Here is a 13,467-nt window from a genome sequence, read left to right as displayed (position 1 = left end):
AGTGCATACTGTCACGTCACTGCCAAGTCAGAACAAAAATGTATGGCTCTCACAACATTAAACTGACAAATCTTATCATAAACAAATATTGTATAGTATGAATCCAGCACACTCTAGACCTAACATACCTTTAAACTGCAGTCAAATTCTCTGCACGCATAAGCAAAAAGCTGCTTAATCAGGTCTAATCTGCACTATTGGAATTTGTTTTCCTCACAATACAAAGATGGCTCAGTTGTTTGTCCTCCATTACTGCTTCTCCAGCTCTGGTTGTGCAAATATCCTCTAGTGAACCATGCACAATCTGTGATTGAACAGCTATGGCCTTTTTCCTCTTAATAACCAAGTGCATGACTATCAGTACCTACTTGATGACACTGTCTGAAAGCCTATTGTCCCTACTTTTAACGGGCAGTTTCCGTTTTCTCTGACACGCAGCATTTGGCAATTGAAGTGGTTAAACACTTTTGACTCCTGGTTTTGTCTGGGAGTGGTTGTATGAACTTGCTTTATGGGTAATCCAGTCTACAGGCTGTAATACACTGGGTGGCTCCACTGACCTGACAGATTGTCATCTTACATGTATATTACACTCAAAAACAGACCAATTCTTTATGGTGTGAGAACCGTACTTGAACTATGTGGGACCTGATGTCTAACTACAAGGTTTTTCTTGAGTTCTCATGCTGTATATTATTACTGGGACCCCAGGTATTGTTAGTATGGATCTGAACTGGTGTTCTGTGTTCAGTTTGCTTGTTTTTGTTTTGTTTTTATTGCTGTGAACTGTACACCATATTATATTATTTAATTAAGGGTTGTTTGTGAAAATTAAAATTAATAAAAATATTGTTTTTAAAAAAAAAGATAGACCTGAACAACAAGATACAATGAAAGTAACATATTTTCAAATTAAAGTGTAATTAACTGAATAAAGGAAACATCTCACACATTTTCATAGCATGCAGGGTTTAAATGTCAACAAAGATGTCAGGACTATGGTGGATTTGAAAGCTAGTCAAAGTTTAGGAACCAAAGCATACATATGATCCTACTGACCACTTGATCTCATTAGTAAAACATTTAAAAAACACATCTTTTACCTAACCATATTACATTTTTTAATATTAATTAAAATTATTAAATATTATAAAATATTGTGTGAATAAACCAAAAAGTTGAAAAACCTGTGGGATAAATACACTACACTGCCAAAAGTATTCACTTACCTGCCTTAACACTCGTACGAACTTGATTGACATCCCATTCTTAACCCATACGGTTTAATACAATGTCGCCTCACTCTTTGCACCCATAAGACTTTCAACTCTTCTGGAAAGTCTTTCCACAGGGTTTAGGGGTGTATTTTCAGGGATTTTTGACCATTCTTACAAAAGTGCATTTGTGAATTTAGATGGATCAGAAGGTGTGGTTCACAGCTCTAATTCATTCCAAAGGTGGTTTTATCAGGTCAGGAGTCTGTGAAGGCCAGTCAAATTCTTCCACACCAAAGTTGCTCTTTATGTCTTTATGGACCTTGCTTTATGCATTGGTGTGCAGTCATGTTGAAACAGGGATGACCCCTTCTTGTTTCAACATGTTTCCACAAAGTTGGGAGCATGAAAATGTCTTTGGATGCTGAAGCATTATGAGTTCCTTTCACTGCACCTAAGAGGCAGAGACCAACTCCTGAAAAACAACCACACATCATAATCCCCCCTCCACCAAATTTTAGACTTGGCACAAAGCAGACAAGTTCTCCTGGCAACCACCAAACCCAGACTCATCCATTGGATTTCTGAACAGAGAAGCATGATTTGTCACTACAGAGAACACGTCTTAGTGGTGGCATGCTCTATACCACTGCACCCAATGGTTTGCATTGTGCTTGGTGATGTAAGGCTTGGATGCAGCCACTCACTCATAGAGACCCATTCCACAAAGCTCTCCATGCACTGTTCTTCAATTTGAAGGCCACAAGAAGTTTGGAGGACTGTAGGGATTAAGTTTGCAGATAGCTGGTGACCTCTGCGCACTATGCGCCTCAGCTTCCTGCTCTGTGATTTTATGTGGCCTTCCACGATATAGTATATGTTTGCCTCCAAAAAACCTACAACTTTGTTTTCCCATTTAAGCATAAATTCATAGTTCTTGGAGACTGAGTTCAGCTGTTAATGCAGCCTTAAATTGACCCAATACAAAAATTATATAATTAAAAAAAAACATATTTATTAACAAAGGAAAAACTTACAAGACGACCCTATTGAAGGTGTTATATAGGAAGAACACCGCAGTATGTGTAGGAATAACCGTGAAGCATCTGCCTGTGTGCAAAATGTTATTCAACTTTCGCAGTCTGCATTACACGAATAAAGTAGTTTACACTGTCACTTATCTAGAAACCAGGAAACCACCGACAGATTCCAGCCTGAACTTGCTTACACACTCAAACTTCTCGCCTCAAGACCTCATTTCACAATTGACTCGACGTCCCACATCACCCGTTACCCAATCAAGTCGTTTACGCGTGGGGCGGGAGCTGCTGCAACCAATCGGAGTTCAAAAGAGAAGCGCGTTGTAGTCGCCCTGTCGAGTGAACTCGCCTGGATGAAGCTTCGACGATAAAAACCGAGCCGTCATGTTTTCGTCCCTCCCTCTCTGCCTCTGTCCGTCGGCCAGGCTGCCGCTTCTCTCAACCTTACCGGAACGTAACACCACAAAACAACCATGTCTGAGAAAGTCCCCTACAAAGTTGGTCAGTGTCAATGTTTATTTTTTCTGCCGTACTTGTATATCAAGTTAAGCTAAGCACGTTCGCGGTTAGTTAGCTAGTAATGCGTTAAGTTTGCAGGTTGGGTAACGGTTCCCATAGGCGTTTAATTTAGTATAGAAGCCAACCGTATACCGAAATAAATGTTTTATATGCCTTAGACTATTTTTTTTTACTTATCCCAGACTTTGCAGGGCTTTCTGGACTCTATTACTGCTAACTTGCTAGCATGTGGTGAAACGTGTTATGTTATTACCGCAGTTTAGCAAGCTGTCCAGTTAATTTGTTGGTGTTTCTTAGTCATTTTAGCAGTAAACTTTTAGATTTCCTTTTCCTGGTATGTGAATAAAGCATACTTTGATTCATTTCTGAGAATGAATCGACATGTAACAGCCATACTTGCATCGGGCATGGGCTGCTCCGTGAACAGAAAGCTCACCCAAAGCCTCTGGGAGTTGTAGTCTATCAGTGGAACCGTAGTCGCTAAGAACCCTTGGCTCAAGCTGTGTTTGTAAACTGCACCTCCCGTGATGACTTGCGCTTCACCGCCAGTTTCTGCGTGAGTGACAAGAACAGGCATAGACAATGCTGCACTGAATGCGACTTGCAAACTAGTAACGGAAGCACTACACGTGGTGTTTGCCTAATATTGATGTCAGGCCTCTCTATTGGAATACAGGTTTTTTGTTTGTTTGTTTTGATAGTTTTGTTCCCGAATTAGACGTGGTTCTCGGTCACAATTTGCTATAAATGAGCTGTTAATAAATTTGAACTGTGCTTCTATGTCTGCCATGAAAATGGACAATTGGTCTATTGAAATGCACCAAATGTGAACCACACCTGTCGTGGATGATATTCTGCAGCTGACTAGAAACAGAAGCTGTTAGGCAATGTCCCGCTAATTGATAGGCATGAGACGAAGTCCGCATGCAATCCAAGGGTCAAGAGTTTTAACACAATAGCCGAATCTGTTAATTTGTGATATAATAATATATGCAATAACACTCATTTACTACAAGTACAATTACAAATGGTTAATCAGTAGTTAACTACAAGCATTTAATCAGTACTGTCTTTTGTATTGTACACTGCCTTCCCAAGTGCTGCTTGATTACAAAAAAAAATCATAACCACAGTCATTGTGGTCAGTAATTATATATAAATAACAATTCTTTTACAAACATACATTAAGTTTGGAGGAATGGTAAGTTTAATAAACGTATGAAAGAAGAAATGCACGTTTTAAGTTATTTCCTTGAACTACTAATTATAATTAAACAGAGAAAAAATAGATTCATGACCTTTATGGGGAAGCCATTGTCAAGTAAAAAGGTGTATTCATAGTTGAAACAACGAATTGTTGCAAAACTAGTTTTTGTGTTGTAGTATTCAAAATTAATGTATTGTTTATATTTGAAGTTAAAATGTGATTTATTGCACAGCCCTAACCAGAAGGCTATTGTAGTGGGTCGGCAGCTATGATTACAGTAACAAGCCAAAGCAGCATGTTTCTGAGAGCAAGGCTGGTAGTGCTGCCTTATGTTATTAAATTATTATGACAGTGGTCAGAAAATGTATTTATAGATCTGGAATTTTTGCTGTGTATTTAAGTCTAAAACTAAAAGCAAGAAAAATTAGGTGTATCAATAAGGTCTTAACTAGTGGTAGGTTTCAAATATGCAGATGGCATTGTAGGGAAAACAAATCAGTGAACTTAATTTCAATGCCACTTGGCCATCATTGTTGTTGTCCCTCACACATTTTACACACTTAAAAATTTAGTTGCTTTCTTAATGGTAAAAGCAACAAATAATAATAAAAAAAACCTCCAAAAGCCAAAGATTTAATTTACTGTTGTCTGTGGCAAAGACATGTATCAGATTCTGTGTAAGAAGTGCTCCACTTTTGAATAACCTCATTGTTGAATCCTAATATTTATGCATTGAGTTGTCAGAAATCATATTTATTTTACATGTAATGTACATGACATGACACATTCTACTCTTTGTAGGAATGGTTTGATATTAATATAGGCACATGGTTGTTCTGAAAGTGCACTTCATACAAAGCAACAAGAGGCTGAAGTGCTAACAAAGAAACAGGATTAAGAACAAACAGACTTTTTGTAGATTTACGTGCTCTCTGTAAAGATCTGGCTTACTTGGCTCATTCCAATTTGAAAAGGATAATCACACTTCCCTATTGCATGCTGTTCATGACATGATTTTATTTCCTCAGTGTGGCCAACTTGTGCAACAGCAGCTGTTATGAAAATGAAAGAAGGGAGTGTAGAGACAAACTGTCAAAAGTGCAAATCTGTTATGTCACAGCTGTGGTCATGTGAATTCTCCACCTACAACAAGATTATTAGAAAAGAAGATTATACAATTTTATATAAGAAATCTGTGCAGACAAAACTGGGTATGCACAGGGTGTTAAACTTGCACACAATTTTGCTAGTATTTTGGACAGTACAATTAAAACTATTAGATTTGCCTTTTTGAGACTTGTAAAACTGCAGTTTAAAACATAACAGAGTTGCTGATTTGCAAAACCACATCCTGATGATGTGGTTTTAGGCATTTAACCCCCCCCCCCCCCCCCCCCCCCCCCCAACTAGTTCTTTTTGAAAAACACTCCAGACAAATAATGTATGAATGTTATGAGTGTCTTTTATTTTTTATTTATTTATGTTAACAGGCATTTTGCTTAAAGAAAAACACTCAAGTTTTAAACTTTTGGACTTGAATAAACAGACCAAGTCTGATGCATATATGAGGCTTTACCTGACAAAAAAACATCCACCTGAGAATGCCAGACCAGAGAACAAGCTTATTGCATTAATCAGTTTTATCTTTGTACTCCTTTTGACAACCTGCGGTCTCTTTTCTAGCTGACATCAGCCTGGCTGAATGGGGACGTAAGGCCATCGACATGGCAGAGAACGAGATGCCTGGCCTCATGAAGATGAGGGAGATGTACGGTCAGTCCAAACCTCTAAAGGGAGCCCGTATCGCCGGCTGCCTCCACATGACCCTGCAGACTGCTGTTCTCATCGAGACCCTCACTGCCCTCGGAGCTGAGGTGACATTTAAAAGCTGCCTTTTAGTATTTATTTATCAAGAGAGCTTCCAGTAACTTCGCCTACATTGTGCGAGGGCACATATGCCCTCTTACTTTCTGCATTTAGACATAGTAATGTCTTTTTGAGAACAAACTGTAGGTCCCTTTAAAGTTGATGCATATAGATCTGTCAAAATACTTTATGTTGTTTTTCGATAAGACTGTGCAGACCCTCCAGACAACTACAGTAGAGGACACATTAATTGATTCATTTATTGGTACAACCCATCTGGAGTCTGGCTTTTCTCCCCCTCTGTGTGCCTCAAGGCCGTGGTATCTTGTTATCATGTTAGTTTTATCTCTCTGACCACAACTGGTCTTGTCCTGCAAGAACCTGCACCCTGAGACCTAGCAGAGAACAAATAACAATCTCCCCTCCCCCCCTTTTTTTTTCTTCTTCCCTGAATTGGTTTTACTCTGTCTGCATTGGTGGTGACTTGACTTACAGTCAACTTTGCATATTTAAAACTGTTAGTAAGGGTATTGAACTGTAGATGGCAGCATTGAGTGACATTTGTTCATAAGGTAATAGCCTTAAGGTTTATTTCTAACAACTTGACTTCAGGAAAAATCATGTTTTGTGTGCACAAAAAACCTACCCTGATTTATTATGTAATGTTACATTATGAAAGGGTGAATGTGATGATTGGAAAATCTCAAGTTAAAAATCAACGAATGCTGCTAAAGTTTATCTAGATGTGCTGAATGATTTTCTCACCAGGCGTCATTGCATGTCATTGTGACTGATTTACTGCCCCTTGAGGCGTTGCAGCCCAACTGTTAGTGTTGCAGCTGTGTCATAAGGTGGCAGAGAGAGACTGGTGGTAGTTTACACTGAGACTCTAAAACACATTGGGGACTCAGGGTTATTCCCACCGACAGTTGAGTACACAGTGTGCTGTAGCTTGCTTTAATTGGACTTTGGTTTCCGTTATCTACACATTTCTGTCCAAGTAAGAATCCTGCCAGAAAACCAGTTAAATGCACTCAAAGCCAGCAAGCTGTTATTTATTAACATGTCACTTTACACGTTGTTTATAAAATCAATTAGCACAGAGGTTCATCAACAGCTAGGTTACCTGGGTTCATGTAAATATTTATTTCATAGATTGTGGTGATTTCCTGTTTAGTGTGTGTGATTGTAGCTTCATTTGTTTGTGCCTAAACTGACCCAGATTCTTCCTCCTCAGGTTCAGTGGTCGAGCTGTAACATTTTCTCTACTCAGGATCACGCTGCTGCTGCCATCGCCAAGGCTGGCATTCCAGGTAACACACACTGACAAGTTGAAAAATGAATTGGATAATTAGTCTCAGAACTGACTCATTTTCTGCAAGCATTCTTAAATCTTAGATTTTTTTAAATCTTGGAAGTGACAGTTAGGAGGAAGTACATGCTCTTAAGAGCTTTCCAAAGCACCATGTGTTGTTTTAAATACATGACAAAACTGCCAGGACTTTTTAATATACCCACCTGAATTTTAGAAATAAAGCACGTTACTAAATATATCTCTGTCCATCTGTAGTATATGCCTGGAAGGGTGAGACAGATGAGGAGTATGTGTGGTGCATTGAACAGACCCTGTACTTCAAAGATGGTCAGCCCCTCAACATGATCCTGGATGATGGAGGAGACCTCACCAACCTGGTCCACACAAAGTACCCTAAATTGCTGGCAGGTTGGTTTTATGCACCTACACTCACGGTGTAAAATGAAGCTGCTATTAGTATTCTTAAGAAATCTTGCATGAATCAATCTTTCTTTGAGCTTTTGGCCACTGCATACAGCAGCTGCGACACATTATTTTAATAATATGAACACTGATGGGGTTTTTTTTTTGGTTTTTTTAAGCATTTTTATTTTTCATGCAAGTTTTCCAAGCTCTTAAGTTCTTCATGTAGAACTCCCTTGGACTTGTTTGCTCGTGGTATAACAATAGTTTTGCTCTTGGTATTGTGCAAGACTTGTTTCCAGTCAATGATCCATTATCTTAAGTGTAGTGGGAAAATGCTAAAACGGGAAGGGGGGGGGGGCTCAAGCTCTTTTTGCACTTTAATGCACGTAGTTTTACTGCCCCTTGAGGCGTTGCAGCCCAACTGTTAGTGTTGCAGCTGTGTCATAAGGTGGCAGAGAGAGACTGGTGGTAGTTTACACTGAGACTCTAAAACACATTGGAACTCAGAGTTATTCCCACCGACAGTTTCACATAAAGGTGTACTGCATGACCAAACATCCTGTTAAAATCCAGCTGTCATGTATATACAGAATAATAGTGGCTTTACAACTAAAGAACTGAGAGAGGTACTTTTACCCTCAAAGTCCCAATAATGTTCTATTTGTTGTTTGTGAACATTTTTCTTCATTGTGTGTTCATTTTTCACCACAGTAAAAAAATCCTGCACTTCTATGGTAAAACATAAAGGAAAATATGTCTTTCATTCCTGCTGGTGGGATTTGAAGATGCAAAAAGGACTACTGGTCACTTGATATATGACCTTTCAAGATGAGTTTATGGTATCTTTCACTAGTTTCAGGTCTTGTTTTAAAACGGCATTAGGTTAATGAACCTAATGTTCTTTCAAAGTGTGAATCCCTTCTGACTGATTGTATTGTTTTTGTATAACCATGCAGTGTCCTTAATTTCTCAGTGATAGCCAGCAGTTGCTTATGGTTATGGCCAAAATTCTCAAAAAAATCTGTAAACTATGTACAGGGTACACCAAACCACTTAGAGGTTAGTTATTATGTACATTATTTGTTACTGTTCTTTTGTGGCTTGAAAACATCTATAATAAGTCTAGTGCATGACCAGTTGTGGTCATGATTTATTCGTCACGGTCAAAGTTTATATAAAGTTCCAGGTTTTTAAGCAATTTTGTATTTCTAGATATCCGTGGCGTGTCGGAGGAGACCACTACAGGTGTCCACAACCTGTACAAGATGTTGAAAAAGAGCGAACTGAAGATCCCTGCCATCAACGTCAATGACTCTGTCACCAAGGTGAGCAATCCTGAGCTTTTTAATCTCCAGCCTATCATGTATAAAAATATAAACATCCCTCCTAGTGGACTTATTCATTCATGCAAATATAAATATGTTAAGTAGTTTATAAATATGCTTGATTGAATTGGTCTGTAAAATGTGTGACCTTGTGAATATTTATCTGGTGATCTATTTTTCTCCATCCTATAGATTTGAAGATAATGGAGTAGTTGTAAAATATTATCTGTTTATGAGGTGAATTACTTTGTATACAGTAATGATATGGCTAATTGAATGAGTTTGAACTAGATTTTCAGTTAATAACACCAGCCTGTCAGCTTGTATTCTTCTGCCTCATTTCAGTCTGGAACAGCCTCTTTATTCCATGTAATAACATTGTTTCCCACCCACAGAGTAAGTTCGACAACCTGTACGGCTGCAGGGAGAGTCTGATCGATGGTATCAAGCGAGCCACAGATGTGATGATTGCTGGTAAAGTTGCAGTGGTGGCAGGTTACGGTGATGTGGGTAAAGGCTGTGTCCAGGCTCTGCGAGGATTCGGCGCTCGTGTCATCGTCACTGAGATTGACCCCATCAATGCCCTTCAGGCTGCTATGGAAGGTAGATGAGGATGACAAAACTGTGCAGTACTTAAATAATGGGAGCAATCATTTTTAAGCTGTTGGGAAACTTGCATATTATATATGTTTCCTTTAAAATAAACAGGTTTCTGTAATTGAAACGGTGCTTTTCTCCTCTGTCTTGCAGGTTATGAGGTTACAACCATGGATGAGGCCTGTAAGGAAGGAAACATCTTTGTCACCACCACTGGCTGTGAAGACATAATCATGGGACAGTATGTTTGACCAACTCTCGTGTCTTTCAAACAGTTTAATTGTTTTTGAGTTTTCTTACACATTTAAAAAGTGGCTTATAAGTCAATGTGTTTACCTTCAGCCACTTTGAGCAAATGAAAGACGACTCCATTGTTTGTAATATTGGACACTTTGACTGTGAGATTGATGTCAGCTGGCTCAACAAAAATGCTGCTGAGAAGATCAATGTCAAGCCTCAGGTAAGAACAATGACAGCTACTTAAAGATTCTAGAGAATTCTGTGTTTTTGGTTATAGAGTATATACTAAAATGTATATTAAGATGGCATTACTGTTAATAGGATGTTGGTGAATGTTGAAGTGTTCTGTATTCTGTTGCTTTGTGTGTTAGTCATGAGGGGGGTGGCCAAAATAGTTCTCCACATGGAAAACAAGCACACAAACAAACAAACAAACAAACAAAACCCAATATGAGGTAGGGTTTTTTTTGTTTTTTTTTACTGCCCCTTGAGGCGTTACAGTCCAACTGTTGGTGTTGCAGCTGTGTCATAAGGTGGCAGAAAGAAACTGGTGGTGGTTTACACTGAGACTCTAAAACACATTGGGGACTCAGAGTTATTCCCACCAACAGCTTAACATAAGATGTACTGCAGCTGTCATTTTTTTAATCACCCTGATACATGTGTAGTTGTAGGAGCTGGCTAAATATTCAGGTAAAGCCTAAGCGAGGACAGGGAGAGGTTACACAACACAAAGGATGAGCAGATGTCTCCTGCTATGTCTAAACTGTCCCTGCACAGCTGCTGATTCTCCTCCGACTCCTCAGGTTGATCGCTATCGTTTGAAGAACGGTCGTCACGTCATTGTCCTGGCAGAGGGCAGGCTGGTTAACCTGGGCTGTGCCATGGGACACCCATCATTTGTCATGAGCAACTCCTTCACCAATCAGGTACTAAGGCTGAGTCAGCGATGCTACAGAAAAAAATTATTATGTATGCTGTAAACTTTCATCTGTAACACTAGAATTCTATTAACATTTGGAACTTTGAAACAAAGTCTTTGAAACAAAGTGATAACATTATAATTGTTTTGTAGTCTTTATTAAATCCAAGTTCTCTACTGTAGGTGCTGGCTCAGATTGAGTTGTGGACAAACACTGCGAAGTACCCTCTGGGAGTCTACTTCCTGCCTAAGAAGGTCAGAACATACACTGTGATAATACTGCTTAAGCTTATGCAGCACTTGCATTGTATCTGGTTTGTACTTTGTTGGACATGAATAGGAAATGTCAGATATTTACTTAAACTAGAATCTTCTTTTTTTTTTTTCTTAAGTCAAATTTCTTTAGATGTGTAAAGACATTGATTTTCAAACAGAATTTATTTTTATTTATTTATTTTTTTGAGTGAAGAGCAATTTTATATACCTTTATTCAGTAATTTATTATATCTTAAGATGTGATCAAAAATTACCTCTGGGACTAAATAACCACTGCAAGAAAATTATCTCTTCTGAAATTCTAAGTTTCTGCTTGTTAATATTTTCAGGCAGACATTAAAGCATGAAGGATAAATGCAAAAACCCCCAAAACTGAATAGGCAAAAAAGAAAAATAACTGGAATCTTTATTTAACATGTTTTTGCTCATTTATTCTTTATTTGTGTGCCTGTAGCTGGATGAGGAGGTGGCAGCTGCCCACCTGGATAAACTGGGAGTGAAGCTTACCAAGCTGACAGAAAAGCAGGCCAAGTACCTGGGCCTGCCCACCGAGGGGCCCTTCAAACCGGACCACTATCGTTATTAAGCTCCCCTGCAAGTCTGGGGAAGAACAGAAGAAAGAGGAAGAGGTGTGGCCAGAATGGTGTTGGTGTTTGGTGGGTGGGAGCACTTGAACCATGTTGCACTCTGGGTGCTGTGTTTGGTTTTAGGCTGGACAATAGCTCAGTGATTCAGGGATACAGAGACATTTTTCTTCCCCTCAGCCTGTAAATGAAATGCTAAAGACATTAATTCACAAGTTGCATCTGGCAATCCATTTGGTGATGCTGACGTTTGAAAACGGTACCCTTAACGGTAGCTTCTGCTAACTAGCGAGCGTTGAACGACTCGCCTCTGGTTGAAGCTAGACTTTAGGTGGATGCCATTCTACCACCAAAGCTTCCATCAGTAGCTTTAAATGGTTAGTTTTTTTTAAAAGAATAAATAGATGAAGCTGTGGAAGCTTTTTTTTTTTTTTTTTTTAATCTCGTCTTATTCTGCTCTGACACACCAACACACGCCAAACTCTTCGGCTATCTCTCCTCTTTCTCGCCCATACTCTTCCGAAACGCCATCAAGTGCTACTGCTGTTAAAGAGAATTTCTCTTGCTGGTTGTCATTCCCTCTCTGTTTATGGAATAAAACAAATCCTCATGCTTTTCTATCTAAACTCTTCTCTCTGTCTCATAGCGGCTCAAGGTGGAACATGATGGGACAGGTTTTTCTCCCGCATCTTAAGCCAGGCAAATGTTTGGCCTAATTCCAGTGTGTTCACACTAATAATGACATGTGTTAGCACTTAATTGAAAACTGCACTCAAGCTGTCTTAACAAAACTGGGATCGGTCCTGAAGCGATAACCACTCATCCAGACTAATCACTGAAGTCAAGAGGCAAGCCGCAGCCAAAGTAATCAAAGTACCACCAAAGCACGTAACGTTTTTGCCTGATTTAGGAGTCCTTTTGATGCCTCATTTTCTTCCTTTTGATGTAATTAATGTAATTCAACTCGAAGGGCCCAAAGTGTTTGCAGTGCCCCACCTTCTCAACTCTTTTCGTTACGCACTATGGCCAGTTAGGTTCTTGCAATGCTGGGTGTAAATGGATCACGGTGAAGGTGAAGTGCCCGTCTTTTCCCCTCAACGGTTAAAGCCTCAATGCAGGCTTTACCTGCTTGTAAGTGGATTAATGTTGAAACTGCCAAGTGACGATTAAAAAAACAAAAAGGAAAAACATGCCGACTCTGAATTCTTTCTCCTCGTATGGTTGTAAGGTGATGCATCTCTCTGGAGGGGGGACTTTTTATATTGGGTTGAAAGGTCGGGTCAAGAAAACATTTGGCTGAAACACCCGATGGCTTGTTCGTTGCCTGTTTTAAATTGATATTAAGCCTTTTTCATAACCTTATCTGTGTTTAATATTGCAGCTATGACAAAGCAGGTTCTAACCATAACAAAGTTCTTAGTTTAATCCATGCTGTGATCTTTCACTAAACTGAAACAAACCTTTAGGGTTATTCTTGGCTCATTCAGAGTCAGGAGGGTTACCACACACAAGCGCGATTGATTGATATACAGTAAAAGCAACAAGTCCTTTTTGCCTTATTTGACAAGTACATTTTTCACTCTGGCCAACTGATAGCCTACTGTATTACCATGTTTGAGTAGAGCAGCAGATAATTAAAAAATTCTTCACTTGTGTGTGTATATTACAGTCCTGAGGATTTTTCATAGGGTTGCTAAAAAATTCCCAAATGAAGATAAAACTGTCCTCCTACCATTGTCTGTGGTATAACTCCGGTCCATATTTCTAGGGTCTTAGCAGATAAATTGCTTGTGACCTAAATGAGGTTTAAATAAATTTTTAGTTGTATGGCATAAATACTGTGATAATCTTTCCTAACAGGTTGGCAGGAATGACCAGTTAAAAAAATAAATGAACGATAAATTCAAGCCTCATAGTTAAAGCAATCCACGTCCCGACGCAGCTCATTGCCCCGAGC

At 39.1% G+C, this 13,467-nt stretch overlaps 1 protein-coding gene and 3 non-coding genes across 4 annotated transcripts; all 4 read left to right on the top strand.

The window, feature by feature from the left end:
- Window positions 1-2,600: 2,600 nt before the first annotated feature.
- ahcy (adenosylhomocysteinase) lies at window positions 2,601-12,698 on the top strand. Its single transcript, XM_085274658.1, has 11 exons — window positions 2,601-2,755; window positions 5,664-5,854; window positions 7,084-7,159; window positions 7,417-7,569; window positions 8,779-8,891; window positions 9,287-9,494; window positions 9,642-9,729; window positions 9,831-9,948; window positions 10,535-10,657; window positions 10,834-10,905; window positions 11,381-12,698. The coding sequence occupies exons 1-11, from the start codon at window positions 2,728-2,730 to the stop codon at window positions 11,510-11,512; spliced, it is 1,302 nt and encodes a 433-aa protein (XP_085130784.1). The 5' UTR covers window positions 2,601-2,727; the 3' UTR covers window positions 11,513-12,698.
- LOC146574750 (small nucleolar RNA SNORA17) lies at window positions 6,644-6,776 on the top strand. The gene has a single exon (XR_014892604.1). It is a non-coding gene; the product is annotated as a small nucleolar RNA SNORA17 (small nucleolar RNA).
- LOC146574749 (small nucleolar RNA SNORA17) lies at window positions 7,961-8,092 on the top strand. The gene has a single exon (XR_014892605.1). It is a non-coding gene; the product is annotated as a small nucleolar RNA SNORA17 (small nucleolar RNA).
- Window positions 10,208-10,340, top strand: LOC146574748 (small nucleolar RNA SNORA17). The gene has a single exon (XR_014892603.1). It is a non-coding gene; the product is annotated as a small nucleolar RNA SNORA17 (small nucleolar RNA).
- Window positions 12,699-13,467: the final 769 nt, after the last annotated feature.

Source organism: Mchenga conophoros, linkage group LG5 (assembly GCF_057382185.1).
Source record: "Mchenga conophoros isolate Kocher_MC1m ecotype Shallow Benthic linkage group LG5, M_conophoros_male_GT1.1, whole genome shotgun sequence".
NCBI lineage: Eukaryota > Metazoa > Chordata > Actinopteri > Cichliformes > Cichlidae > Mchenga > Mchenga conophoros.
Note: the sequence above shows the minus strand (reverse complement) of the source record. Positions and strands in the feature narration are given on the sequence as shown.